This window comes from Microchirus variegatus (genome assembly GCF_963457635.1).
Source record: "Microchirus variegatus genome assembly, chromosome: 4".
Lineage (NCBI taxonomy): Eukaryota > Metazoa > Chordata > Actinopteri > Pleuronectiformes > Soleidae > Microchirus > Microchirus variegatus.
Window position 1 is genome coordinate 14,112,113 of NC_139805.1, and position 27,997 is coordinate 14,140,109.

At 40.7% G+C, this 27,997-nt stretch overlaps 2 protein-coding genes across 5 annotated transcripts; one reads left to right on the top strand and one right to left on the bottom strand.

The window, feature by feature from the left end:
• Nucleotides 1-1,307: 1,307 nt before the first annotated feature.
• nexn (nexilin (F actin binding protein)) lies at nucleotides 1,308-13,979 on the bottom strand (the record flags this gene model as incomplete). Of its 3 annotated transcripts, XM_083887860.1 has the most annotated exons (15): nucleotides 13,842-13,979; nucleotides 11,426-11,852; nucleotides 11,072-11,269; nucleotides 10,018-10,102; nucleotides 9,766-9,914; nucleotides 6,905-7,102; nucleotides 6,545-6,721; nucleotides 6,158-6,346; nucleotides 5,611-5,802; nucleotides 4,948-4,992; nucleotides 4,447-4,641; nucleotides 4,132-4,353; nucleotides 3,742-3,930; nucleotides 3,250-3,613; nucleotides 1,308-3,103 (listed from the first exon to the last, which is right to left on the bottom strand). In XM_083887860.1, the coding sequence occupies exons 2-15, from the start codon at nucleotides 11,816-11,818 to the stop codon at nucleotides 3,090-3,092; spliced, it is 2,610 nt and encodes an 869-aa protein (XP_083743986.1). In that variant the 5' UTR covers nucleotides 11,819-11,852; nucleotides 13,842-13,979. The 3 variants fall into 3 exon arrangements, with proteins under 3 accessions (XP_083743986.1, XP_083743985.1, XP_083743987.1); XM_083887859.1 differs by lacking the exon at nucleotides 1,308-3,103 and having other exon boundaries at nucleotides 3,230-3,613; XM_083887861.1 differs by lacking the exons at nucleotides 1,308-3,103; nucleotides 4,948-4,992 and having other exon boundaries at nucleotides 3,230-3,613.
• A 4,871-nt stretch (nucleotides 13,980-18,850) lies between these two features.
• tab3 (TGF-beta activated kinase 1 (MAP3K7) binding protein 3) lies at nucleotides 18,851-27,137 on the top strand. Of its 2 annotated transcripts, XM_083888736.1 has the most exons (7): nucleotides 18,851-18,974; nucleotides 19,650-19,821; nucleotides 20,733-22,002; nucleotides 23,622-23,782; nucleotides 24,103-24,196; nucleotides 25,916-25,999; nucleotides 26,344-27,137. In XM_083888736.1, exons 2-7 carry the CDS (start codon nucleotides 19,720-19,722, stop codon nucleotides 26,487-26,489), a joined length of 1,857 nt encoding a protein of 618 aa, XP_083744862.1. In that variant the 5' UTR covers nucleotides 18,851-18,974; nucleotides 19,650-19,719; the 3' UTR covers nucleotides 26,490-27,137. The 2 variants fall into 2 exon arrangements, with proteins under 2 accessions (XP_083744862.1, XP_083744863.1); XM_083888737.1 differs by lacking the exons at nucleotides 23,622-23,782; nucleotides 24,103-24,196; nucleotides 25,916-25,999; nucleotides 26,344-27,137 and adding an exon at nucleotides 22,258-22,789.
• Nucleotides 27,138-27,997: the final 860 nt, after the last annotated feature.

Genomic DNA, 27,997 nt, shown 5'->3' on the forward strand with positions numbered 1-27,997 from the left:
TTATTGGACAATATACGACAAATGAATTGATTATGAAAATGATAAATAGTTTCAGACCTTTCTGAGCGGAGCTGATTGGAGAATGTTTACTTTCCATACAGATACACATTCTTTACTAGTGTGCTTTTACAGGACAGTTTCTGTGTTTAAAAAAAGTATTACAATTATTACAATTCCTTTGATATTTCTATTCTTCTTTTACTTATTGCATTGAGACGAGTTCTGCTTTAACTGGAGGCAAAGAAAAGTGAAGTGAAGTGGACATTAATGCAAAATTAAGGACACAAGCGACTGTAAGTTTTATTCAGTTTTGTTTTATATTGTCTAATGCCAATGTCTGCTTATATGTGCTTTGCCTTTTCAATTGTGTCCTGCAAAGCACTTGGTGACTATGTTTTGAAAGGCACTGCATACATTATTACATTTATTATCAATATTGTGATGGTAAACAGGCACAGTGGTGTACTTGTTCTGTTCAATTAAGTGAAGACTTTCCTTTAGTGCATTTGAAATAAATGATTGTATCTTGAACAGCTGTCTGGACCCAGTAAAGGACATATTCATAAATAAAGCTGGCAGGTGTCACCATACTTGAATATAACCTGCACTATCAGCTCCACACAAGACACAAGCAGACTTACAAAAAAACAACAGCTTTTTAGTCTTGACTAACAGAAAACGTGGTTCAGGATAAAATAACGTGTGACCACTTACTGTTCGTAGAGGTTGGTCGTTTATTTCCTACAGCTGCTCGTTTTCTCCGCGACACAGGAACATATCTGAAGCCCTTGTTTCTCGCAACGACAGAAGCTGCTGCACACAAACCAAACAGCAGGGCATTGGCTGACTCGTCGCGTAGCAACCAAACATGGCTCGATATGATTGGCTGTTGTCTGAGGGGCGTTTCATTTCCTCTTTTTAATTTTAACCCTTTGTAATCTTATGGAGGTGAGCAGACACACTGTCTACTGATTCACAAAGCTTCTATGGAAAACACATTTTTTTTATGTAAAATCTTTTTGTAAAAGGAAAATGAACAGAAGCACTGCCCCTATTGCCCCTACTACTACTACTACTATTACTACTATTACTACTACTACTACTACTACTACTATTACTACTACTACTACTACTAATACTACTACTACTACTGCTACTACTAATACTACTACTATTACTACTAATACTACTACTACTACTAATAATAATAATAATACATAAATAAATAAATAAAAAGGTGACAAGGTGTCACAAGGTAACAAGTCACTTTAAACCTTAAAACAAAGAACATAATGAGCTGTCCATCACTTATTCACATCTTCATCAAGCCACAACTGAAGTGTTTTGTTCATTTTATTAAAACATTTTCATATGATAAATATTCTAAGACTAACCTAATGATTTTTTGTTTAACTATCGAACCAATATATGGTTACCTCCTTTCAAGCACAACTGAAGGATGTCAACTGTCACAAGAGAATTACATTCAAAAAGAAAAGGGGGGGGTCTGTGCATGGAAAATCAACATATTCAAATTTAAATATGCTGCAATAATAATTAAAAAAAATCAAACACTTTATCTTGACTTAAAAAGTATCATTGAAAATCAGGATGGATACAAGTTCAATTGTGTTTGTTCCTCCAACACACGGCTGCAATTACAATGTGACTTCATTGTAAACAAACCTTTGCAGAGAACGGGTTAGCCTGTGATCGAACACCAGGAACCAAGTGGAACGGTCCAGAAAACTGATTTTATAGACAAACGAACATGAGCATAGTTTCACTATATTATTCTTTAAAATCTGCAGACAGGGATATGTTTTTCATTCAGTGACTCAAAACTAAGGTTTGCCTTATATGGACTATAAAGTCAGTTACAAAACCCATTTCCAGGAGAGTTGGGACACTTCCTGAAAACACAATAAAGTCTAAAACATGTAATCCGTTTAATCACCTTGAACAAACCTAAATGTATTTTACAATTATATAATAATAAACGGTATTGCCTGCAAAACACTCAAAAAGGTTGGTACAGCTGGTGAGACAGAGATGGTTATAACACTGTTGTGGAAGGTTCTACAATTACCTGGTTAACTGGTAACAGGTGACAGTGTCAAGGTAAACAAGGAGTATCTACCAAAGGCTTCATCCTCACAAGGATGGCTCGTGGCTCAACAGTTTGCACCAAACTTCATGAGAGATTTTCAGTCAGTTCAGAGGCAGCGTTTCTCCGCACAACATTGTCTTCATCATTTACAGAACATAATAAGATTCAGGGAGCCACGGAATCTCAGAGTGTAAAGGCCAAGGACAGAGTGTGCTGCTGAATGTGCGGGAAGTATTGTATGAGAACTACTACTGTAGCCACAGTGGCTCATGGGTACTTTAGAAAATCACTGGAAGCCAAGAAGAGACCATATATCCTCTGAGTGATTTAAAGAGTATTTTGATAGTACATGAACTCATAAAAGGCTGAATGGCAGCGCTGTCAAAGCCTGAGCAGGTCTGCATCACCTGCATTTGTACTATGTGACTTCTGGTTTCGGGTCCGTGCCACAAAAAGAACTGCAACATTCTACTCTACCCTAACCCCAAACAAATTATTCCACTTACCATCTTTGGGTGAGGGAACCTGAAAGCAAATTCTTTGTTGTGTTACAGTGTCCCAACTTTTCTGTACATAGGGTTTGTATTTGCAATACAGAGCTACAACATTTAAAGATCACTGATATTACAAATGTCAGCAGGGCCTCTCCATGAAGATAGTTTTTTACATTTTTGTGCAACCCCCCCCCCCCCGGCATGGGGCCGAAGAATCACATCTGATTTTGGCACAAATATTATCCTACGCTGAACAGGAAGTGCAGCTTGATGTATTAGCAATATGTAAACAACATCTTGCCTTTGTGTGTATGTGTATATGTGTGTGTGTGTGTGTGTGTGTGTGTGTGTGTCCCTCCCTAAGGAATGCCAAGCATACTGCTATATCCTTCCCTCTGCTGTTTGACCATATTATACCATGTGGGACAAAGATTTACAAAGGGAGTGACAGACAACAGGGAAAGTCTCCAGAGCGTGGAAGGGCATCAGTAGTCATAAGCTGCAAAAAAAAAAGAAACACACGAGTAGTTAAACACATCTGCCATGTAGCCCAAGTTCGCACGGAAGAGGAGCATGCGATCCACTTCACACGGAGAGAGACGCTGAAGTATCATGAGGCATGCAGTCAAACCAAGGTTGTCTTACTTTCTATTGTGAGGATGCATGTGCTCGCTGCTGTGCCTCTGCTGTTCACAGCCTTGCACATGTACTCTCCCTCATCCTCGGGGAAGGTCTCGGGCAGGTAGAGGCAATACGTCTCTCCTCTATCTATATACTGATAGTCCTCACAGTCCTGGAGCATCTCCCCCTCAAACCACCAGGTGACCTCTGGCTTTGGCTCGCCAGTTATTTTAACGGTGAACCGAACCGGCTCCGAGTCCACCACCGATTGATTTTTGAGCGGCTTCTTAAACCACGGCGCCCCAGACCTGGCGTGATCCTCCTCGTCTTCGTAGGCCGCAGAGCCGTTGATGATGCTGCCCTCCTCGTCCCCATCATCCTCCTTCTTCTGCAAACAGATGACAACAGGAATCACAAGTGTCCGCCAGTGTCAAAGTGACCCTTAAAACACCACTCGTTAAGCTGTCAGGCCACACACATACTGCACATATAGGGCCATGAACATGGAAGATTTACTTTTTGGAGCGCAGCATCAATCTCCTGTTGCTCAAACTGCATCCTCTGCAACTTCTGCTCCTCTATCCTCTTCCTCTCCTCCTCTTCTCTGGCTTTGGCCATTTGCTCAAATCGAGCTCGCATGTCCACCTTCTGTTTGAACGGTGACTCTTCGGCCCTGTGTGGAGTTGATTCTCCGCCCTCTTCCTCCTGAAAAACAACAACTTCAGCATGTGAAACTTAAATAATAGCACCATTTATGTGAACAGCATGAGCCAGGGTTGTCTGACAGAAACATAACATCTTTAGACATAATCATTGAGAAAGAGAAGATTAATACTTTGGTCATTTGGTCTCCAAACTGTCAAATTACATTACTGGCATATTTGTTTAGTGTGGGGGTCATCTCACCTCCTGGAACCTCTCAGCCTCTCGCTCTTTAATTTCATCATCAACCGCCTTCCTCCGTGCTCTTTCCATCTCTATCTTTTTCTGAATTTCCTCTTCCGTCAGCTGCTTGATCTTCTCAAACTTGGACTTGAGGTTTTTGGCCTGAATGGAGCCGGTCCTCTTAAGCTTTGTCAGTTCTTCATACTCTTTGCTCATAACATCTGAGCTTTCATTTACCTCGTCCTGTGAAATAGAAGACATTTTTAACTGTAGTTATAGAGAGTGCCACAGTACTATGACTAGGTGGTCATGTGCAGGGTAAAATTCCAGACTGACCTCGCCCATCTCTTGTCTGAGCTGCTCAAATTCCTGCTTTTCTTGCTCCATTTTCTTTTTGCGTTCCTCTGCTTTACGCCGTTTCTCAGCCTCCGCCTTCTCTTTGAGCAGCTCCTCAAAGTTTATCTCCAGTTTTCCTGGATGCAATGCTTCCTGGGACTCACTCTTCACCATCCCTTCTTCCTCATCTACTGCCTGCACACACGAAGGCAAATATTTGCGTTTGGAAGAGAATCAACTGGCTACATCGAGTATTGTGACCGTGATGATGAACATGTTAGTCAGTACTAGCGTTTAATGCCAGTCTACCAACTACTTACCCACAAGTCAATGATTAAAAAACACATGGAAGCATAGCCATTACATAAAAGCACATCATCTAGAGACGATGATGTGTTTTTAAATGAGATGCGTTCTTAATAGCATAGTGTGCATTGTGTGAGCAATTGTCGTTTCAGATTTTTCTTTGAAAATGTACATTTGAAATTGAAAATATCTTACTGTTTCATCTCCATATGCAGACATTTCTTGATCCAGGCCGGGGCTCTTAAAGAAATAATTTAGAAAAGGGAATGCAGGTGGACAATTTGAGCCCAAAAGAATGATATGCAATACATGCAGCAAATGTATTATTCCACATCTCATTAGAATCCTATTGTGATAAATGTAAGTATCAGTTTGATGTAGATCAGAACGAATATGATCCTAACTAATATTAATCGGTGTGGATGAATATTACTGTGCTGTACACTCTCTCACTCACTCACTCACTCATCTTCTGCCGCTTTATCCTCCACATGAGGGTCGCGGGGTCGCTGGTGCCAATCCCAGCTGACGTAGGGCTAAAGGGCGGGGTACACCCAGGACAGGTCACCAGTCCATCACAGGGCCACATATAGAGACAAACAACCATCCACTCTCACACTCACACCTACGGAGTGTCCAATTTGCCTAACCCCCAAATCTGCATGTTATATTTCTGTAATACATGGTTCTCCCTGTTTTACAGAGGAATGAGGAGCAGCAGCAGCAGCAGCAGCAGCAGCAGCAGCAGCAGCAAATGAAGTCAAATGTTTTGGAACAATAAAACAGTTCTGACGTTATTAGTGAATCAGCCAAATACATGCTCACTGCAGTCATTCACCGACACGCGTGCGCACTTACCATACTCTTGCGGGCCTCAGCGAAAAGCCTCTTCTCTTCTTCCAGTCTCTTCTTGGCCTCCCCCTCGGCTTTCTTCTGCTCTTCTTCTCTTCTCTGGCGTTCCAGCTCCTCAAAGCTGACACAGATCTTCCCCGGTTCACTGCCCTCCAGGTTCAACAAGGCCATCAGCGCCTCATCGTCCTCATCGACAAGCTGCAAAGAAAGCACAACAAGGGTAAGTCTAAGAAGAGCTGTAGATAAAATGTGGCTGATGGTGTAACATCTGTTACCAGCTTTATGTGATTATTTTAAACGTGTTTAAAATAATTGTTAGGCATTATGGTAAATACACACAACACTGTGGTGGAGAAATATTGTTAAATTTTGTTCAGTGGGGAACCGGAAGCTAGCTCTGTCTAACACTAACCCACTAAAGCCTCTAATGCTCATTAATTAACAACACATATCATGATAAGGCATAATTATAATTTATATTTGTTTCTATTAAACAGACATAAAAGCATAATCTAAGTGTAATTCTGTTGTGATTTATGGGAGACATATTGACCATGCTCTTTCTGGCTTGAGCAAAAGCTCGTCTCTCCTGCTCCATCCGTCTCTTGGCCTCCTCCTCTGCCTTCTTGCGCACGTCTTCAACTCGTTGCCTCTCCAGCTCTTCGAAGCTCAACCTCAGTTTTCCCGGTCGGACCTCGTCTTTGTCTTCCTGGGACGCCTGAGCATCTTCCTCATCTTCTCCCTGACAATACACAGACACCGTTAACTCTGAATCAGCTCAACAACATGTCAGTGTAAAAGGCATCCAAAGAGGCTCTACTACTGCATTCAGCAACTTTATTAGACTGAGTTTGAAGCTCGTGGGTATCAGGATATTGATAAAAAACAAAATGTGAAACTCTGAATTAAATCTTTATCAAGTGTTTAAATGTTTATCTACCATTTCTAGCCTGGCCTCCTCAAAAGCTTTCTTCTCTTCAATCAGGCGGCGTTTGGAATCCTCCTCGGCATTCTTCTTCCTCTGCTCCTGCCTTTCTTTCTCCAGCTCCTCAAACGTCATCTTCAGCTTTCCAGGAGCCATCTGCACCTTCTCTGAGGTTTTTTCCTCCTCGTCATCCTGAAGTCAAGTAAATGTATACATGATATATATATATATATATATATATATGTATATATATATATATATATATATATATATATATATATATATATATATATATATATATATATATATACAAATATAAGAAAACAAAATGTTAACAAAAATGGCCCATATTCATTTATTCATCCCAACTCGTACCTGTACAACAGAGCGCCGCTTGGCTTCCCTGAAGGAGTGTTTGTTTTCAATGTAGCGTCTCTTTTTCTCCTCCTCTGCTGCCTTCTTCAGTTCGTCCTCCCGATTCTTCTCCATATCTTCAAAGTTCATTTTGATTCTTCCCGGAGTTCGTGATGACTTCGCTGGAACCACCCGTACCAGGATTGTGTCATCTCCTTCCTAAAATTGAGGTAAGATCATATTAAGTCATTGTCTACAGCTTTATCCTCCACATGAGGGCTGCAGGGCACTGGAGCCAATCTCAGGTGACATAGGGCGAAAGGCAGGGTTCACCCTGGACAGGTCACCAGTCCATTGCAGGGCCAACATACAGAGACAAACAATCATTCACACTCACAACAAAGCAGAGGTGGACATGAGTACTAAAATATTGTACTCAAGTAAAAGTACCACTATTTTGATAGAATTTGAATTAAGTACAAGTAAAAGTACTGGCCTAAAAGTGTACTCAAGTTAAAGTAAAAAAAGTAGCTTGTTTAAAATATACTGTAATGAGCTTGGGGTTCTTTTTTGTGTCTTGCAAAAAGGACAAGGGGACATAGATCTCACATAATTGTTTTTAATTAAAGGCAAAACGGGACCTTAATTAGCGCAATTCACCTGTCCTCATTTCATCATCATTCACCTGTCCTCATCATCATTCACCTGTCTGTCCTCATCATTCACCTGTCATCATCATTCACCTGTCCTCATCATTTACCTGTCCTCATCATTCACCTGTCATCATCATTCACCTGTCCTCATCATTCACCTGTCATCATCATTCACCTGTCCTTGTCATTCACCTGTCCTCATCATCATTCACCTGTCCTCATCATTCACCTGTCATCATCAATCACCTGTCCTCATCGTCATTCACCTGTCCTCATCGTCATTCACCTGTCCTCATCGTCATTCACCTGTCCTCATCGTCATTCACCTGTCCTCATCGTCATTCACCTGTCCTCATCGTCATTCACCTGTCCTCATCATTCACCTGTCCTTATCCTTCACCTGTCCTCATCGTTCATCTGTCCTCATCATTCACCTGTCCTCATCATTCACCTGTCCTCATCGTCATTCACCTGTCCTCATTGTCATTCACCTGTCCTCATCATCATTCACCTGTCCTCATCGTTCATCTGTCCTCATCATTTACCTGTCTGTCCTCGTCATTCACCTGTCTGTCCTACTCATTCACCTGTCCTCATCGCTTCATCATTCACCTGTCTGTCTATCCAATTCACCTCTGCGTGTTTTGGACAGTGGGAGAAAACCAGATAACCTTTAGAAAACCCACTCACACATGGTGAGAACATGCAAACTCCACACACAAAGGACCTCGGGCGGACCAGGTCACAAACCCAGTAAAAGAAAGCTGAATTATGGCCCCAATTAGGGTGTGTAAAACTGAAGTGTTCACCCAACAAACACAGACTGGATATAAGAGCATGTGGGGGGTAGGATTCAGTTGGCCTAATGTCACCATTTGCAGTAGGTCAGGGGACGGGTGTCAGTCTTAGATAGCAGAGTCTAATTCAGTCCCAGTAAGGGGGTCTCGAGCTAATTTAGTCACAGGGAGGTGTGGGAGACAGTTGCCAGTCATCTGCTGTCCACACCTGGCAGCTCTGTTCTACTGTAGTTTGACTGTTTTCACCAAGTCAAAGCTTGGTATAGTTAACTGTTAGTCAGCTGCTGATGAAAAAACCAATCGCATTCTGTTTCTTAAGACAGATGACACACGGAAATAAGACTACAGTGAAAATGGAATGTGAAGCACAGTAAATAATATGTATTCAGTAAATAAGCATGAAAGCACTTTATTAAATTGTTTTTAGAGTCATATTATATACAGTATAAACACAGATTTTAAATATTATAATACTGAATACTGTCAAGACCACTGTTTTGTGTCTGATACTGATACAGATATCACAATCTTGAATGTGTGATTGTGATATTAAAACCCTTAAAGGTGCATTATGTAATAAATCTAAAACAACTGGCCATAAAATCCTCCTAATATGTCACAGAGACTCAGGAATAATATTCATATAACAAACTCACCAACAACAGTACAGCCAAAATATTCGCATTAAAACATTTTTTTTGCAGACTGCAAATCATGTTTTGGCATGTGGCGCCACCTACTGCCATCTACCAATCATTGCAGTCAGTAGAGTCTCAGCTGCCGAGCAACCACAGGTTTCCAGTTATGTCAGAAAACGAAACCTAAAAGACCTCGGTATTTTGAATTTGAATGTAGTAACCGTTTTTGGCCACATTCTTGCATATGGAACCTTTAAATTCAGTGGCACAGTGACTATGACAGGCATCCTGTTTTGCATATAGCTGTTGAGAATTTAAAGTATTATTTATCACACTGTCCTAACGTGGAATTAGAGCAAATCGGGAGCATGTAATTGTCTTCAATCAGCCACAAGATAATTCAAGTTGCCAATAATTAAACTGCCTGTCTAATGTTATAATAAGCCGAATGACTCCATTCACAAGTTTCCATTTCTAGTGAACTGTAATGTGCTTTTCCGATCGACCACAAGTCTTACTCTGTGAAATAAAGTGAAGCAGATATATTTACCATGAGTTCAGACACTGCTCATGCCAACAATCCTTCTGCTGATTTCAGACCTATATCCAGCCTCTGCCAACTGTTTGGATCTCAAACGCCACTTAAAATAACTCATCCGAGTGGCAGCTGAAGATTACCTGAATCATTATAGCCACAAGTGCACCAGTCCTGCAGAGAGGCAATGCAGAGCCACCTGGACAATGCTGTCCAACTGCACTGCACGAGAAATTCAGCCCCAGGTTCATTGACTTACCTGGGCTGCTTTCTGAGCAAGTTCTTTCTTGATCTTGGCTTTTTCCATGTAGTCCTGGGTTTCTCTTTTCTTCCTCTCCCCCTCCATCCTCTTCCTTTCCACTTCCTGTCTTTGCTTTTCCATTTCTGCAAACTTCCCCTTTACGCTACCTGGGGATTTCACATAACACGACACAAGGCTTCAGTCTCCCCCATCCTTCTCTGAATCTCCATATTTCAGATGGTTGTGTGTGTGTGTGTGTGTGTGTCTTACCTGTGATTTTGGGGACATACGATTTTTCCACTTTCACTGGTTTCACCTCTTCCTCCTCATCGCTGGATGCAAGAAGCTCCTTTATCTGTGGCAGATCAGATGTAGAGTATTGTGAGACTACGCTTTAGCCTGGATCATCTCCTTCTGCCACTGTGGAGCCATGCTGGTCCCTGCAGGAACACAGGCCTAATCCCTGCTAATAGGTGGATCATGTGACCGGCACATGGACCTGTGATTGGGCCTATGGTGCTGCTGCACAGGCAGGAGATGAGCTTTAGGTTGCTCTGTCCAAGTAGCACTGATAATCCACTCACATAACACCCTATTACTGCATTTATGTCACCCCAATCGATCCTGAGATTGTTCACAGGAAGTTTTTAAATCAGAAAATGCAGCTCACATTTCAATCTCATGCATATGTACATGCTCTGTTGCTTTTAGTGCATCAGTCAGGCCAAGATCACGCAGAATATATTCAATAATTTTGTTGTATTGGTTTGTTGCACAGCTGGTGCAGGTTAAGACTACTTAACCTACTCAAAGTTACATTGTCTTAAATTAGCCACACACAACAACAGCTTTAACATTATCTTTAATGCATCAATAACTATAATTACGTTTTCTTGATGCGTTCATGCATACACTTTACCTTTGTAAATAACTGAATGTATGGCTTTGGTAAAAGAAGAGGTGTAAAGAGGTGTTTTTCCTGTCCTTATTCACCATCAACACAATTGGTGTTTGTTAAATGTTAAATTTGAGATTGGGATTATTATTTTAAAATAAATGTATGCATGTATTTTCAATTCTGGGTTCAGGGGATAAAGTTTTCTTTAAAAAAATAAAGAGTCATCATTACACAGGCCAAAGTGTGAATATTATTTGGAATAAAAATGATTAATACATGTTAATTGTATGAAATGCGGTGAATGGTGTTGCAGTGCAGTGTAGAAAACAGTGAATTCTCACTCAGACTGGCAGCCTTGTCACCCCGTCATGCCTCATCAAGCATGCAGGTCACAGTCAGAGGTTAGTGGGGTTATCTATCTTTGACCTGCTGCTTCCTGCGGTTCCACTCTCTCTCCTTGATAAATTGCTCCTTTCTCTTCTGCTGCTCTTCGTTGTTCCTCTTCCGGCTGCGCTCCTCCCTGGCCTTCTGCATGGTCTCGAACTTGTTGGTCACATCTCCCTTGTCTTTGTTCAGCTTGGGTACGTAGCTTCTGGCGATTGGCTTTCTGGTTCGTAGAAGTTTCTGTCATTCAACAGTCAGAAGAAGAAAACACATAAGGAAAAGGGTCTTCTATAGAGGAGGGGGACTTGTTTCTCTGGAGGGCGGTTTACATATGGAAGGGAAACAAATCATCTAAGATGTTGTACAAATGTGTTCCATCATAAATTCCTGTCTCACCTCTTTTTTAATTGCCAACTCAGACATATTCTGGTCTTCATTTGTATCGGGTTGTTCATCATTCTTCTCTCCATCCTCTGCTTCGCCAGTAACAGATTCGGATTTTCCTGTTTCCATCTCAGCTGAACCTGTTTCTTTGTGCTCCACACCGTTCATATGTGGCTTGTCCGTCTCAGTACTTTCTTTATTATCCTCGTGACAGACCTTTTCCTCTTTGTCTTTGTCTGGCGTCGTCTCACTTGTCTCCTCAGTGTCGTCGTCGTCGCCTTCGTTAAGGGCCACATCCACCTGTGCAGTGTCGTCATCTTTGTTTTCTGTGTCGCTCGTGCTGAGCTCATTGTCATTTTCAGTGTCTTGGGCAACGAGCGCCGTAACCTGTGCCACCTCCGTCATGTTTGTGCCAAAATGACAAGTTGACAAACAGGCGCTGATTTTAAGAAAAAAATGAGGAGTAGGGCAAATGTTACTGCATTGTTGTGATATCTTGAATTTAAAAGGTCAGTGTGGGACATGTAGGAGGGTTTATTGGCAGAAATGAAATATACAACCCACACATATGTTTGTATAAGTGCATAACTGCTTTAAAGTATTAAAAATATTGGTTTTCATAGCCGTATAATAAGCCTTATATGTATTTAAGGCATATAAAATATATTTTTGGAAAAGAGTGGGGGTGAATTGAGAAGTCCTCCATCCTGCAGCTTCATTAAATGTCATATTCTTACATACAGAACATTAAATTGATTGATGCATTGCTTTTGAAATCAAATAAATTATAAACAACATGCAAAAGGCTACGAAGGAATATATGAACTTTTTACTTCTATTGTACTTTAGGATATTCATGATTCTGTGTTTTCTCTGATATTAGTTCCATGAATTAGTATTCTGTTTATTTGTGTATTTGAAAATATCAGATTTTTATAAAATCTTGGCCAGATCTGTACTTTCATTAAATATCAAAACACCTACATGTTTTAATAGTTGAACACCAAGTAATAACTTTGTGTGTGATCCTCTACTTTTACTTGATCAGTTTTCCTCATCTGTGCTGGGACTTCTTGACAACAGAGTTCAGGGTGAAAAGAGCTGCTAAACTTCCACTTGTCGAGAAGGAGGGCAGTGGAAGCTGGGTGACCTCTATTAATAGCCCACTTGCGAGCGCAGGACATGTGATCATGGCTATTTCTGATGAGTGATAGGCAGTCGGACACATGTCGCCCCACAGACCTGAACAAAATGGCCAGACAAAGAGTCAGACAACTGGATGAATGAGGGACTGTTTGGACTGATAGTCTGCCAGAACGTCAACTGCTGCTGTTTATCAGTGTCCTCAAATACCTTCTTTTTTTCTCTCTCCAGCTATGAGGATCATAGTGTGCATGATTCTGCCTCTCTGTGGGGACTTTTGGTGTAGCATGGTGACACAAACACATGAACGATAGTTTAGCCACTGTTTCTGATTATCTCATCTCATATCACAGTATTCATATTCTGCTTCTTCATGTCAACAGCGTCAACACTGAGTCCACATAGAGCTATAGAGGTGTAAAAATGAAATTCAGTGAAATTCAAATGAGATAGCATAATTTAAATGGCTTTACAAGTTTAAAAAAATGATTTCCCTTGAATATGGGTTTTAAAAAGTGTGGTATATTTTGTTATGAGTCTTTTAATATGTCTGTCAATAAGGGGTGTTTGCAAATGTGGTCATGTTTTGAAATCACAGCAACTGATTTAACCAAAGACATTAATCAAAACCCAATTTCTTATAAAACGCATAGTGTTTATCTGCTATATCTATATAGCAGATTAATTCTCATCTATCTATCTATTGACCGATCAGTCATCTACATGTCCAACTGCAGCAGCAGTAACATGGAGGTGAAGGAGAGACAACATAAAACAGTTGTATTGGATCATAATCATGTGGCATTTGCAAACTGCAGCCTATGACAGTGAATACTGTGTTTTGATAAATGCAGTATTCTGACTCTGATATTTAACTACATTATCTTTCATAATACGTTCTTGGTGATTTTAGGGTTGCAAGAAAGAAAGAAAGACATTTGTAGGTGAAGTTTGGCTGGTGGACCTATTTCTGTACTCAGCTGGCAGAACAGATCATGACTGTCTCTGAAAACGTGTGACACACATATAAACATATCATATATGTCCATGTATCTAACTAATACATATGTTAGTTTAGTCACATCTACCTAACTGATTTGTTAGACTAATAAAATAAAAAAATAAAAAATGTGGACTTAATTTGTTACTGACATACCTGCAATTTGCCATAATTTACAAGATTTAATAAGGCAACAATGAATAAACAGGAGTATATTTTTGCGAAATAATGATGCACAGTTTAAAAATCGTTTCCATGTACATCATCGATTAAATCAGAGTTTACCTGTTGTCTGCTGTCGTCCTCCTGCTTATGGTTTTTAAAAATTATTTAAAAATAAATAAATAAATCCTTTGAGTATATATTGAAAATAAAAACGACGCCACAGAAGCGGAAAAATCCGAGATGCGACTACTCGACCGATTGCTCGGTGTGTGTGTGCGTTTCCATAAAAGTACCGTTACTTTCTACCGGATACTGCATTCCGCGCGCGCCTGCTACAGGTTCAGCTGTTGCCACGCGCGCGCGCGCACGCACGCGTGCACCCAAGCTTCCGCCCTGGTCTCTCTCTACAGCCGCAGCTGCATTGAAAATGTGGTTTTGAATGTTTACGTGTATTTACATTTCTTTCCTGGACTTTTGACAACCGTTGTGTTTTCATATACATTTAGGATAAAATAATGTATAATTCTGATATTTCATGAGTCATTTTATTACATCTTTATTCTTATATTCTTATTTTTAAAAAGACTTGGTTCCTGGTAGTTATGGGAGGGATTTTTAAAGGTACAATGTGTAACATCTTGTGACATTTATTGCAGCTGAATATCCCTAACCTCTCCCTTTCCTTCTAAATGTGGCCTTCAGTTACCATAACAACATAAAAGATGTTTAGTTTGTCCCTTGTGGGCGACTGTAAAAACATGGTGGTCCAAAATGGTGGCCTTAGGCTGACCCAGCTCAAAACAAAACACAATTTGTGCAATCAGGTGATTGTACACATAAAACAATTAAGAATATTTATTTTTAGAATTAGTTTCTGCCAAATTAAAATTATTTTAGCTAATTAATCAAACTTTTTAATGCATATCTATGTAGATTTATGCAGTTATGACCTAAAGACATTTCAACTCCTATTTGCATTTGTCGAGAGTTATAAGTTATATTTATATATTAATATGTCTTGCACTGCCTTGCAGACGTTCACTTAATGATGCCCACAAGAGTTATAAATAGATTAATGTATATGTATATGCTGTACTTTAGTGGTTTGAAAGCATTTATGAATGGTTAATTGTTATGCTATAGCAAATAAATGACTGGACCCTGCAGTGCACGAAAGACTGTTTTCTGGTGAGGTCTATGTTCTTTTCACAGACCGAATCGTTATCTTCATGTCGGCCTGGTAGAGCCAGGATTCCTGACCTGTCTTTTAAGAGAAACTCCAGCTTCCGCATAGTTAAGATAATATGATAACCTGTTTCTGCTATGCAGTGACGGCTGAACCTCATAGCCTCATGCAAAGATCCAAAGCTTACAGAAAAAAATGTTTCACCATAGTCCTGATATTCGGTGTGTGAGTCTTCATTTAAATTAAGATGTGTGATAATCACTGGTGCACACACATCTCATATGAAACCGTGACTCCATGCACAACTGCTGACTCACTGACCAAACAAGCCTCTGGCAGAACGTACAGCAGGTTGAGTCCCCACTCAGGTATTCCAGGAATTTTCAGACTTTTTCAGGTGACACAGAAAACCCTTTAGTGATCCTGTGTGCACCAAAGTAAGTACGGCGTTTTAATGTGCAGTATACTGGTTTGTATGCTGGAATGCAAAGGTACACAATAAATGATTGTATTTGTGAAATCAGTACATTACGAGATAATGTGAATGTTGCATAATTTCAGCAATCATTTGCTGTGTTCTGTTAGAGCTGCTGGGGTTTTAGGGAAACCCCCAACAACAGGTTCAAGACTTCCACTAATACTATACTTAGAAACCTGAGAGGCAGAGTATCACTGAAGGAGAAAGAAACGTAAAGGGTCTCTGTCTGTAAAAAGAAACTAATCAAGGAGCACAGAATACAGCAGAAGTCCATACAGAAAAAAAAACCTAAACATAATATTTAAGGACTTAAAACACAGACACTGACTTTTAGACATTCAACTCTTTGGGCCTAATATTCCCACTGTATTCAATGATGTGAGTTTTTGGAAAACAAAAATCAGTTTTAGTCTCAACTGAGATGTTCTGAAGTTGCTCTTTTCACCTCCTCAATGTCTTTTCTGTGAACTCTTTGGGTAATCGGGGCTTCATCCTCCTGTGTCCTGCAGGACATCAGAGACAACAAGGGGACTGCTTAAAAATAGCCCCACAGCTGTGGCAACTTGTCAACACTGCAGAGACAGCTAACCTGAGTCAGACCGGGCCTGTACTGCCCGCTCGTCTGTCCCTGCTGCTGCAGCACAACCCCAACTCCCATGTGAACATTTTTGTAGTGTTACAGCCCCACACCCCATGTTTAAGCCCAGTCACATCGGTACCACCTGTCCACACCGTTACTGACCTTTTTCAGGTCACATGATCAGAAAAAAAACACTTATTCTATTAAGATCGACCATGTACTATTAGACTAAGTGCCTTGTAAACGATCAACAATTCCCCTCATTCAAACTATTATGTCATAAACATGCTAGGAATCGTTTGCTTCTTTATTGCAAGCTGATATTCTCACAAGCTGATATTGTCTTTGAAGTAAAACTGCAGATTAGAATTTACAGCAGATCCTTTTTTGGTTTGTTGTAGAAGTTTCAGGTGGGTCTATGTAGAGTAGACCAAAAGACGTGTAGCTGGAGGCAACTGCTTCTTCTTCTTATTATAATTTTCTTATTATTCTAATAATAATAACACTGTTTCTGTCCACATGTTAAAGTTCTTTAAAATTGTTTAATTTTATTTTTAGGACAGGGACAATGCACAATAAAACATTAATCTTACACAACAAGAACATATGCATTGTGCCAGGTTTTAGCAGATTGCTATTTTCCACCTGCAGTCCCTGGGCAAATTGCAGTTCAAAGTTTCAACTGTGTAAAGACCTTCAACACAGTTCAAAGTGTTGGCGCAATAAGTGTCTCGGCTGAAACAACATCTGTAAAAAGGTAACGAACCACAGAATCTTTGACTTTTATTATGATTTTTGAAAGCAAATGATTCTGGCCTTTAAGAAGTATATCTTTTCGTAAGAGTGCACATGTTCCTGTCCACCAAAACATTAGAACCCTTTCTCTCAACAACATATTCCTTAACCTCATGACTTACCCTGGTCTGGATACCTGGTGGTCATAGATGCTGATGTTGTGGCTGAATAGATGTCAGGAGTGGACAGTTCTGACTGTGGGTTGTTTTTTCTACTGAGGTGACTGACCAAGCCCTGCAAGGCAAGCTGCTAAGGAGCCCCAGAGACAGGTTTTTCCTCTTTTAAGGAAGTTATTTTTTAAATGTTTCTTTAATATCAGAATACAATCCAATTTTTTTTTACGTATAGTTTGAGAGACATTACAGATCTCAATTGAACTGTGACTGTCTTGGACAGTAAGAGTAGTGTGTCCTGTCAAAATGTCCCGGCTGTGACTGCTGAGTGCTCAGCTGTCATGAGAACAAAAAGCAACTCCACCACAAAACAGCTGCTGACTGTGAGCAGAGCAGGCCACACTCTTACTGAGCTGCTCTAAAAACATAATGTAAGTAAGAAAAGAGTTTCTGTTGGCATTATATAATTAATTTCCAGTATTTCATGTCATTTTAAATGTTAATTTTGGCTTCAATACCCTGAAACATTCTTTGAAAAATATTTATTCCATCTGTTGGTTGGTTTTCTGTCCTATCATAATTTAAACGAATTTTGCTAACAAGGCAGTAAAGAGAGTAAGACATTAGAATTGGCATTAATGGTTTGCTGACAGCACCACAATGAGTCACTGATCATATTGTATTAACAACACATCTGGAGTTGCACAGGACCTCTGACCTCTCATATTGAGTTTTTATCTTTTTGTTTTGTCTTAATCTGCAGAATTATTGGGGAAATATGGATTTGACCTTAACTTAAATCATAATGCCTCATCACAGAAACTCATCTTAGGTCATAACTTACACAAATCAAATCCCTCAAATCACCACTTACATTTTACATAAGTGTGTTGGAGTGTTTGTGCAGCATGCGTGAATCTCTTACTGCCCCCTAGCGAAAACAGCTGGAACATGCATCTGACTGAAATACAATCAACTTGTCGCCCTTTTGATAGTGAAACAATTAACAGAAACCTTATCACATGATTATGACAGTGTCTTATGGTGCATCTTTATACTGGTGACTGATCTTAAATCCATTGAACATTTGAAAAAAGAAAAAAAAATATATATATTTTTTTATATTTTTTTAATTTATTCTGAAACACTGAAAGGACTTTTGACCTCAAATGTTTTCAAAGCCTGAAATCTCTCTTTCTTTTTAACATGTTGAATTAACATGTATTACATGTTGAGTACTGGTTCCCTTGTATCCCCTTGTAAATATGTGTAATTTCCATGACAAAGAAAAACTTATAACCTGTGCTGGGGAAAAAAACCCTGCCGCAAAAACTTGAAAAATGAAATGAATCACTGGTGCTACCCTGTTAAGTCTCCCTTTGTTAAATTCAAAAGTGATATTGATTTAAGATGCTCTTTCTGTGATACCCATGCTGAGAGACGTGCACACACATACACACACATAACCCCTAACTGCGGCAAGACATCCATCCATTATCTACCGCTTTACCATTTGTGGATTAATTCTTGATAATATCTGTTACTTTTAAAATGTAGGTTTTGGTTTCCTAAAGACCAATACAAAACACAAACATGAGTATGTTGTAATCACTAATCCAGATTTATGAAAATCAAACAAAAACCTTATCTGTATTTTTTTTTTACTTTGAAACTGAAATACACTTTTGAAAAACTATAACGCTGTAATGACTATGCTCCCATTTTCAATATTATTATATCTTATTAATAAATAATTGTATTTGTATACATATACATTCCTTTTTTTTCTCCTAAACTCTGTTGTTGTCCATTTGTTGTCTCACACTGAATCATTTCCTGTCAACCTGTTTATTTGTTGTCAATCTTAAAAAAAAGAAGAGAGATTTGAACGACTTCCTGGTCCGGGCAAATGTGACATCGCGATACAACAGTCTGTCCGTGATCGGTTCCGCGGCGGGGGCCTGACGCTGGAATGCGAAACTATAAGTTATTAAGCCAAACCAAAAGCCTGGCAAACCTCGGCGCGTCATTTCACAAACATCTCAGCTTGCTCATATATCTCAGCTATGGTCTGAGCCACGAGACAGACGCGTAACATATGGTGAGTTTTAACAAGAGCTCCGAGCTACACCTCGCTGACTTTAGCATAACTAGCTAGCTAATCCATTCCTGTGACAGCTGACCGGGACTACGGCTAGCATTAGCAGAGCTAGCTGCCAGACAGTTGACTAATTCTTTTAATCTTACTTAAATTGGCTTTTGGAGATGCTGTGTTTCCAACTGAGCCATCGGTACGATCTCGGCATTGTTGTTGCTTGCTGTAGCGGTGTCATTTGTCTGGTATAGTTGTCAGTTTCAGTTATGTACTTAGGTTAAACTAATGCTGATAAGTAGCTTGCTTGCTAGCTCGCGATGGTATGGCGTCGTTGCTTGGTGCAAACGTTTGGCTAAACAAACAACAACAGACTGACAGGCCACCTTGTTAGCACCCGTGTGCTAATACCAATGAACGTCAGGGATGGATGGTATTTGTGTAGGTGTGCTAGTTTTCGTGATTTGTTCGACTCTTTTGATGGATACGTATTGCTCATAAACAAACTCAGGTTGACATGCCCCGTAAAGACTAATTGAATTGTTGGCTGCAGTTATTGCTGACACATGGGAGTGTGACAGACATTTTGCAGACCAGTAGTGCAAATAGGATTGTTTTTCACTCCAGGGTTCTCATGAGATTTGAGTTCACTCATCAACTTTAATTCTCATCTTGCATCATTAGGGGATGAGACGAGGTATGGTATTTCCCCCGGTGCTGCTTTGGGCTCGTTGACTCTCTGTGTTGGCTCAGGATGGCGCAGGGAGGCTCTCAGCTCGACTACCACATCCTGCAGGACCTCAAGCAGCGTTTCCCGGAGATCCCAGAAGGGGTAGTGTCACAGTGCCTTCTGCAGGTATTTATTTACACCAGTGACATGCAGTGACGTTCATCAAGGCACAGATTTACAAATATATAAATCCAAAAAAGTAGTTAATTCACTAGTCAGTTGGCGGCATGCACATTAACTACTTATGTTATCATTATCAGCGTTATCAGCATTCTTTACACACATATAGGTGAGGTACATATTTGGCTAAGAAAGAATGTTACATGTTGTCCACAGAACGCAGCAACAAGCACCTGTTGGGCTCACATACGCCCCTGTCACAGTGGCAAGTTACTGTCTGCCTCACCTTGTGCCTCTACACTGCGATTTTACGTCCAATCAGCAAGACTAAATATGACATACACATTCAAAGATGAAGATAATAGCCAGACTGTGGAAAGTCTGGGTGTATAATAAACGTGTCTGCAAACATTATATTGGCCACATACAGGGAGATGGCAACAGGCCCGCATCCATCAACCCAGTGTGTGAGGGATAGCAAAGTCTGAGGTGAGGTGAGGCTCGCCGCTGCCACACCTGATGTTTCTCCCCTGTATTTGAGCAGGAAATGTGCAAAATCAGGGTTTTTGACTATAAAAATTATTGTGCAGAAAGTTAATTTATTGTATAGACAAGAGGACTAATTTACACATCCCAGATTTACACAGACACACAGACAATATACCACCATATGCTCATACAGCTGCTTGGAGAAAATTGTGAGAGCATGATGATGAAAATTTGGACTGTGATTTTCACATGCTTGGTGGGTAGATTTATTGCTGCACATATTACTTTGTTTGTACTACTATATCCAGATATTAACCTATATTATTATCCATTATGATATATATATTGGACAGTAAGGCAGCACAATTAAGTTTTTAACACTCAGTAATCCATTTTGCATTCCTGAGACTTTTCTGTTTCCGTCTCAGAACAACAACAATCTGGATCTCTGCTGCCACCTCCTGGCTCAGGAGAGTAATAGATACCTGTATGGAGAGTTCCACCACAGCCCAGAAGAAGGGAGAGTGAGCCGAAACCACATGCTGCACATTAGTCTGGGCTACCCAGGCTCAGAGGCAAGTAAGACAAATGGAGGAGCAGCAGGAGTAGGGCGCTCTCTTGTGCACAGCTCTAGTGACACTCACATCGAACCACAGAGGCCGAGCTACCCTGAGCCACTGTCAGCCCCTGCTACTATGGCCCCCTCCCCTGGATATAATCCTTTTTTTATGAATGACCAGAGTCGCTCCGCTAGCACTCCCACTCCCCCACCCACCATGCAGGGCATGTCTCCCACATTCGCCCCTATCCCACGTTATACCATGAACCCAATAACAGTCACACTTTCTCAAAGTATACCCAATGTTCCACAGGCTCTGCAGATCCCTCCTGGGCACTATGCTAACAGCACAAACACAACATTATATATTCGACCCTCACCCTCCCAGAGCCCACAGCCAGCACCCTGGTCCTCTTCAGGGGCATCTGTTTATCAGCATCAGCAATCTCCCTACAGTACTCCCACATATGGCTCACCTTACAGCTCCCCACAACATCAAGTCCAGCCACAGCCCCAACCTCAGCCTCAGCCCCAGCCGCAACCCCAGCACCAGCAATATGTCTTTCTACCCATTAGCTCCCCAACCCTTCCCAGCATGCCCTACCATCACCAGCAACAACCCCAGCAACAGCCAGCTGTCTACAGGCCCTACCACACAAAAAGTTCTCTCAAGAACCAAATAGAGATTACCTTGGAGGGTCCACGACCACGCAGCAACTCACCCGTGCACACCCCTCACCCCCAAGGAGCGCTTTACATGGCCACCAGCCCTTCACCCAGCTCCCCTTCGAGGGGCATCACTATGAGTGGACCTCCAGGCCCAGCAGCCTTTCACCCTGGCTTGTACCTGCAGCACCAGGGTCCTGCAAGGCCTCGGCCAGCATCTTCTCCTCAACCAGGACAATCAGCCTACACTTTCAAAATCAAAGTGTCCCCAGGAGGCCAGGCCCAGAGGCCATCCAGCTCACCTCCAGTGGCTGAAGCAGAGTCTCTTCTCAACATAGTAGACCAAGGGGCGCACAACGCTGCACCTGCACCCATCCTCCCCATCTCCGCTCTACCAGGGAATATTGCTAATCAATTTCAGCAAATGCCCCGGCGCACAAGCTCAGGCTCTGATGACTATGCTTACACACAAGGTAAGGGATTCTTGAGTTTTCTTTCGCCCTGCATTTATGTGCATCACTTACAAATGTTTTCCACTTGAAACTGATATTTGACTTGTGTTTGTGGCTGTGCAGCTTGTGATAAAGGCAAATAATTTGTCTCATTTTGCATATTTGCACATTCACATGCTATGTTGAGTGCATGAATGTGTTCATACTGACAAGTATGGTTATATACAGTATCTGGATGAAAATAGTTTTGTTCTTCTTTCGGCTTCTCCCTTTTAGGGGTCGCCACAGTGGATCATCTGCCTCCATTTTCCCATATCCCTTGTGTCCTCTTCCTTTACACCAACTGTCCTCATGTCCTCCTCCTTCTCTGTGGTCTGCTCTTCCATTTTTCCTCCTGCCCGGCAGCTCCATCTTCAACATCCTTTGTCCATTATAATCACTCCTCCTACTATCTCAACCTTGCCTCTCTTACTTTATTTGCAAACTGTTCAACCTGATTTGTCCCACTGCCACCTCCAGCCTCTTTTGGACAGTGCCACTGTCTCCAAGCATACATCATAGCAGGTCTCACCATCTTGTAGACCTTCCCTTTCACTTTTGCTGCTATCCATCTGTCATACCTCACCCCTGACACTCATCTCCATCCACTCCACCCTGCATTGCTGTGGTCGGTTGACCCCAGGTATTGAAACTCATCCACTTTTGCTACCTCTACTCTTCACTGTTCTACCTGTCTCGTTGTCATTCATACACAGGTATTCTATCTTGCTCCCGTTAACCTTCCTTCCCCTTCTCTCTAGTGCATACCTCCACCTCTCTTGGGTCTGGATCTTTTGATCCACCTGGATCAAAATAGTTAAATGTGAAATGTAACTATTTTTGTGACACAAATATGTGATATAATTAAAACACTGACTTTTTAAGTCAACTGACCAAGGCAGGGTTATATAGAAGTTATGTAAGATCCAGATATGATATGAGATACATATGTATGAAATCCAGATGAGGCAGCAATGCAAACATTTCAGATGACACCTGCCATAAAACACCGCTAACCAACCAGGTGGTAGGTAGCAATCAACGCTGCTGTTGTTTGTTTTTTTTTCCTTTAAAATGCCACATGTCCTTTGAGACAACATGATACAGTTTAAATCTACACTCTATGCCAGGAAGTATGTGCTTGTATGTTCATTTGTGGTAATGTACTAAATGGAATATTCACCCTGATGAAAGCTGTTTGACATCGTAATTTTATGAAACCTTGAACAGAGTTTATTGTTGCATTTTATGTGATATAACTGATATTTGTTGTCAATGTGCTGTCTCCTTTTCTCTGTGTACTGTATAACTAACACATCTCAGTTCCAGCGCTGCAGGGTGTGTCTCTTATGTCATAAATGTGATGATATCCATTCCATTAATTATATTAGATTTACCTTCTTATTCATCCATAAGCTGCTGGTTCGTGTGCTGGTAATGGATATACATTTTAGCTGATTTAATTTACTCTTTGTTACATTTGAAGTTTATTTATTTTTTGAAAAGACAAATGATGAGTAAGGGGAATTGATTTGATAGTGTAAAACTTTTATCTAGGCTATTTTGATATAATTTATTATATATGCTACTCTGTTTTATAGCTCTCCTGCTCCACCAGCGGGCCAGGATGGAGCGTCTACTGAAGGAACTGATGCTGGAGAAGCAGAAACTAGAGCATCTCAAAGCTGATGTCAACAACATGGAATATGATGCCCTTCAAAGGCGCTTTCGACGAGTAAACTCAACCAGTCTTATACCCAGAGTAAGAACTTACCACTTTGTCACCATAAATCTTTAATTATACATTTCCATATGCTCACAAAAATTATTTACAATGACAGAAAAGAATTAGTATTAATTGTATTAGTTCATATGGCGATTTGGTAGGTTCAGATACAAAGCAACTGATATCACCTTCACTTACTTATTAGTCTTGCAGATGAACAGAAGATCCAGCAATGAAAGTAATAATAATGAAATATAATACACTGTTATATAAAGTGATGAAAAAATTATGACCTCGCAAGAAATGGTCACTGGGGTATATTTGGTGATGTTCTGTTCTGGTTATTCTACCTGCAGCCAGAGGAGATGACCAGGTTGCGGAGTTTGAACAGACAGCTTCAGATTGATATTGACTGTACTCTGAAGGAGACGGATCTACTGCAGTCGAGAGGTATATACACCACATGCTCACTCAGTAGTGCACAATACAACACACACCTTGGAAAGTGTCTCGGTTTTTTGTGAAATCACTGATCTTGAAAGAGCAGAACAGAGAAGCAGACCAGATTTAGCTCCAGTGTAATGGCTCAGGCTCCATTGCACCTTTTTATAATAAAAACTTCTGGTGCAGGCTGGAGAAAACCACAGCAACATTCTGCCCAGTTGGGCTTCACGGTTAAGATGCTGTGTTTATATTGATGTGTGATGTTTGGGTTAGAGCTCAACCAACACAGGATTTTCCAGTCCAGTGCCCATTTAGATTTTTGAGGGTTTTAAAAATGTGCAGATACTCTCCTTTCCAGCAGTACAAATATGTTTAAAAATATTTCTAGTGTTTTTCTACTTGTGCACTGACAGTAAATGGATTTACATGTGAGTTGTGAGTTATATCCCTCAAAAACCTTTTGGTAAACAAAGATCAAAATATCTACTGAAGTTGTTTTGAATTCATGATTTGTTGTTAATACTTCTTCCTTATAGCTGTGATCGATGAAGCATCTAGGTATGCAGTCAGGTTTGAAAATTGTACTAAATCGAATTTCTCAAAGTTGGATAATGCACCCAGATAATGTGATTGGGAGTCGAGCTACTACTATTAGTACTATTAGTATTACTTCAGTTGGAATGCCCGGAAATAATAAAAGAAGTAGGTACACAAAACAATAAGACAATATTATCAATTGGTACCTTTTCAGGACTGACAAAGAGACCAATTTGTTGATCCATTAGCTGAAATAATTGTATATTTTTAGGTTAATGGTAAACGGGAAATTTAGACTTGCTAACACCTGGCCACTTGCTGAACTGAGCCGCCTTTTACCAACAAGCTGAAAGGGTGGAAACACGTCAGTCAATAAATCGATTCCCTACTTGTCCTCGCACCCAGGGACAAGAGCAGCGTTGCATTTGAACAGCTTCGTTAAGCTACTTGACTGTGGTTCGAAACGTGCTGAGGGTCTCTCCTCTGAACCGTTGATCCTGGCAAGTGGCAACCCTGGTGCCCCTCTCGGATTCCGTTTTCAAGGATGATCCGGTCTATGAGTTGGTCAATTAGTCTTAACTCGCAACAAAAAAGCTGCTGTAAAATAACTCTGTATTTGTATTTGGGGATTTGCAATGTAACTTTTTATGAGTTCACACAATAATCCAATTGATCAATGATGGTGTAACATTTTGGAAAATGCTGCTAATTGAGATTGGTTTGTAACAGCCAGTAAATGTGTAATTTAGTATTTTGACTAAAACTGTGGTCTCTTTAAGCCAACAATATAAAATTGCTGATAAAATAATGCACAGAACTGTGTCCAAGTGAAGAAGAAAAAACGTGTTTTAAGCTTCTGACAATAATCAAAACGCATACAAATAGAATTGGTAAAATAACAATAGAGACGTCTCTCGTGTCCAAATGAAACCAAGGATCTGCACTGGTAGAGGCATGTTGCATCAGGTTTCAATGTTCAGGCATTTTGAATATTGGAAGCAGTATTTTTAAGGCATTTCAGAAGTGAAGACATGTACAGCAAACCTGTATTTGGCTTCTATTTATTGTTGCAAAAATTGAGCTATGTAACACAGCTATTCTTTTCTGTATCTGGAAACCAGCTGGGCTGATTGTGCGATGATCACTTTTAAACAAACGTCAGTGTTTGCTTTCTGCTTACCTCCACAGGAAAGTTTGATCCAAAAGCAATGAACAACTTTTATGACAACATTCAGCCTGGTCCAGTTGTTCCGCCTAAACCAGGAAAGAAAGGTGAGAATTGTGCAAAGCAGTTTCCATTGCATATATATGAGTCATAAGGGTTTATAAAGAATTTTACAGATTTGAGTTTCTGCCACTTTCATATTTGTCTTATCTGGCTTTACCTGTCAGGGGATTTGGGACTTTTTTTGTTAGAGAATTAAGAATAAATGCTACACTGACTTGTGTTGGCCTCCACACATATGTTGGTATGGAACCTTGATGGATGCCCAAGTCTGTCAACATACACACTTAAATGGTTGATGTCCTTGAGGTGTTGACACTGAAATTGTTGCGTTTTGTATTTTATCGCACAAATAGTCTTTTCATGTACTGCTTCTGTCTGGCTTCATCAGAAGGGGAGCAGGGCTCCAAGTCAGTGCCAAGGCTTCAGAGGGACGAGGACTTTGAAGGCGCCCAGTGGAACTGTGAAAGCTGCACCTTCCTCAACCACCCTGCACTCAACCGCTGTGAACAGTGCGAGATGCCGCGCTGCACCTGAGCTGAGGACTGTGCTGTATTTCCACATACCTGCTCCATCTCCTGCCAGTCCTTAGATACTGTAAACCGCACCCCTCCAGAATCTGTCTAGAGGTCTTCCGTTCTCAATCAGTATATAAGTTCCTCTTACCTGCTGAGGAAGAGCCACTATCCCCGACTTCCCACTTGTGCTGCAGCTCACATCCACTGCTCCTGTGCACTTTGGCCCTCTTTTCTGTTGGCGGATGATTTAACCTTTTCTGGATGTTGGAGACTCTTCTCGTGGCAAATGTATAGAAGAGGGAGTGACATACCGTGACACTGGCAGTGGATGCGATGGGGCTTCTGAAAGGTCAAATTATTGAGGTTTGATGAGGAGAAGCTATGGTTTACCTAGCGAACATTCCATGCAGAATGAGTGACTGCCCTGTTTACACAACTATGCCTATTTCTGAACTCAAAATGGAGGAACCCTACTTAAATTCAGAACCTGTAACTATCCCGCTCTCTCTCTGACAGTGAATCAATGAAAGCAATGGTATATACGTTGTGACTAATGCGAAATGTAGACTGTACACTGTATCTAGCTCTGTATTAGAGCTCATTTCACTGAAAGAACACTAAAGACAATTGCATTTAAGTATATTTCTGGTACTTATATGCATATCATGCCACCCTGTATTATGTGTTCTGAAGATATTGATTTTCTGTGCAAATGCCTCAACTTGCTGTACTTAATAAAGGAGCTGATTCTATGTGACTTTACCATGCCCAAGTCACATTTCTACATAATTCATATTCCACAAATGCTCTGATTTCCCACAAATACACACACACCTTTTCTTTCCACAGTTCACATTTATTGTGTTAGTAAACGAGCCAGTGGGCGAATACAGCAGCAGGTGGTAGTTTGCATGCACATAATACATTATTTTACAAGAGAAACAGACGTTCCTTACTACCTTTTTTAAATAAGGTGTGAGAAGATCAGAATGGGTTTTTTTTTTGCCCTCACTGTCCTCCTAAGTTTCATCTCAACACAACTCACCCACAGCATTGTGGCATTTTCTTAAGTAACTGGAGACACAGCAAGTAAAAAAAGAAAAGAAAAAAAAACATAATGTGCCTCTCTGAAAACCGATGCATCATTAATGGCGCCTACTCAGAATTCCCATTTCCTACAGCGGTAAGATAAGGAGGCATCACATGGGGAGGTGTGTGCTCACATGTCGTGTGATATGATCGTGCAGCTTTGCACACGCCCTCAGCAGACCTGGTCATTTGCCTTCTTCTCTCAAACTGTTCTGCTTGGAATGGGTGTTACTTAGAAGTGAGGTTACTGCACATACTTACATATGATACAAGAGTCTGCAGTAGGAAAGTTTAAGCATGGTTTATATGTCACCAGACAGTGTTACTTATTAATGAATGAATGTCCCTCATTAGTATAGATATTTGGATTTCGGCAGAGGAATGTCAATACTGTCTTTTCATAGCTCCTACTTATTATTCTGTGACTGTTTTAACGAA

Bases quoted from the DNA above. Each gene is read 5' to 3' on its own strand.
- tab3 (XM_083888736.1), top strand. From the start codon at position 19,720: ATGGCGCAGGGAGGCTCTCAGCTCGACTACCACATCCTGCAGGACCTC. The intron at 23,783-24,102 runs GTAAGAACTTAC...TTCTACCTGCAG, and splicing joins CAACCAGTCTTATACCCAGA to CCAGAGGAGATGACCAGGTT. The intron at 26,000-26,343 runs GTGAGAATTGTG...TGGCTTCATCAG, and splicing joins GCCTAAACCAGGAAAGAAAG to AAGGGGAGCAGGGCTCCAAG.